Below are 1128 nucleotides of genomic sequence, written 5' to 3' on the forward strand. Positions count from 1 at the left end.
TTGTGGCGTCTCTGCGGGGTGCAGGTGCGAGTGCAAAGGTGGGGATTTGCACGCGCGGGGGGAAGTTTGAGAAGTTTGATTGGTGGACGAAGAAGAAAGAGGCTGAAGGTACCAGTGTAGCAGAAGATGAAGAGTTACGCAGGGTGAAGCGCTTCGAGCAGCAACTCCTAGACGAAGCACTGTAAGGGACCTGGTGCTGCGCGGTTGTGTGACATCCCCTGAACCCCATGACCTGCTTCTCGTTTGCTGCTGTAACGGTGCCAGCTATGCTGTTCGTTGCTGTTCACTCCTGTATCTTTTGTCCATATCTTTTTTCGGCAGGGGACGGAAGCCGCGCCACCTCCTTGCAGGTGAAGCTCTTCCAGACGAAGAGCCGCCCCCTGCAGCTGCAACTGCAACGGCAACGGCGGTGGCTGACGACCGCAGGGCCGCTGCTAAGGCGCTGAAGAAGCTCAAGAAGGAACAGAAGTAAGCGTTGCAGTTGTAGTGTCTACACATCTTCACGAAGCTGCTTGTTGCATGAATAAAATAGCTACATGCATGCGTGTCGGCTTCAAATTTGGCCTCTGTTCAGGAAGCTGAAAAAGATGCGGAAAAAGGAACAAAGAAGGGAAGCAAAACGTCTTCGCATGGTGAAGAGAGAGCGCGACAGCGACTCCTCCAGTTCTTCTCGCAGCCGTTCATCTTCAGCTGACAGCCGCAGCGACCATCGCGTCAAGAGGCTCCGTGGTAGCCCGAGCCCCAGCAAGCGGAGTAGAGACGTGAACAGGAATCGTCGGGGAGAGGAGCATGCCGTCGGTGCGGTTAGAACAAAGCGTCGTTTGTCGGAAGAGAGAGGACTTGGGGAGGTTAGATTGGAGGGGAGGGAGCGAACGCAAAGAGAAGACGGCAGAGGAGAACACAGGGATGAAAGTAGAGGTCACAAACGCCGGCGATCCCACAGTCGGGACAGAGGCCATAGGGGCCGCAAGAGCAAACGACGGTCGCGCTCGCCGCAGAGTGAGGAGGAGAGGGAGAGGCATCACCGACAGCATCACAGGAGCAATGGGCAGACCGGAGAGGGCAGCGAGCGGCAGCGGGGCCACACAGAAGAAAGAGCCCACAGGCGTCACCGTTCAGAAGATGAAG

At 56.6% G+C, this 1128-nt stretch overlaps 1 protein-coding gene across 1 annotated transcript in view; it reads left to right on the forward strand.

Moving 5' to 3' along the window:
• Nucleotides 1-1128, forward strand: part of EMH_0076970 (uncharacterized protein) — a gene marked incomplete at both ends in the record, with an annotated part of 1716 nt that overhangs the window by 475 nt on the left and 113 nt on the right. The window contains 3 exons of the mRNA XM_013499789.1: nt 25-181; nt 322-468; nt 575-1126. Of these exons, the coding sequence (XP_013355243.1) occupies nt 25-181; nt 322-468; nt 575-1126 (856 nt within the window). The remainder of the gene's footprint in view (nt 1-24; nt 182-321; nt 469-574; nt 1127-1128) is intronic.

This window comes from Eimeria mitis, genomic scaffold, assembly GCF_000499745.2.
Source record: "Eimeria mitis Houghton genomic scaffold, Emh_scaff4676, whole genome shotgun sequence".
NCBI classification, from domain to species: Eukaryota; Apicomplexa; class Conoidasida; order Eucoccidiorida; family Eimeriidae; genus Eimeria; species Eimeria mitis.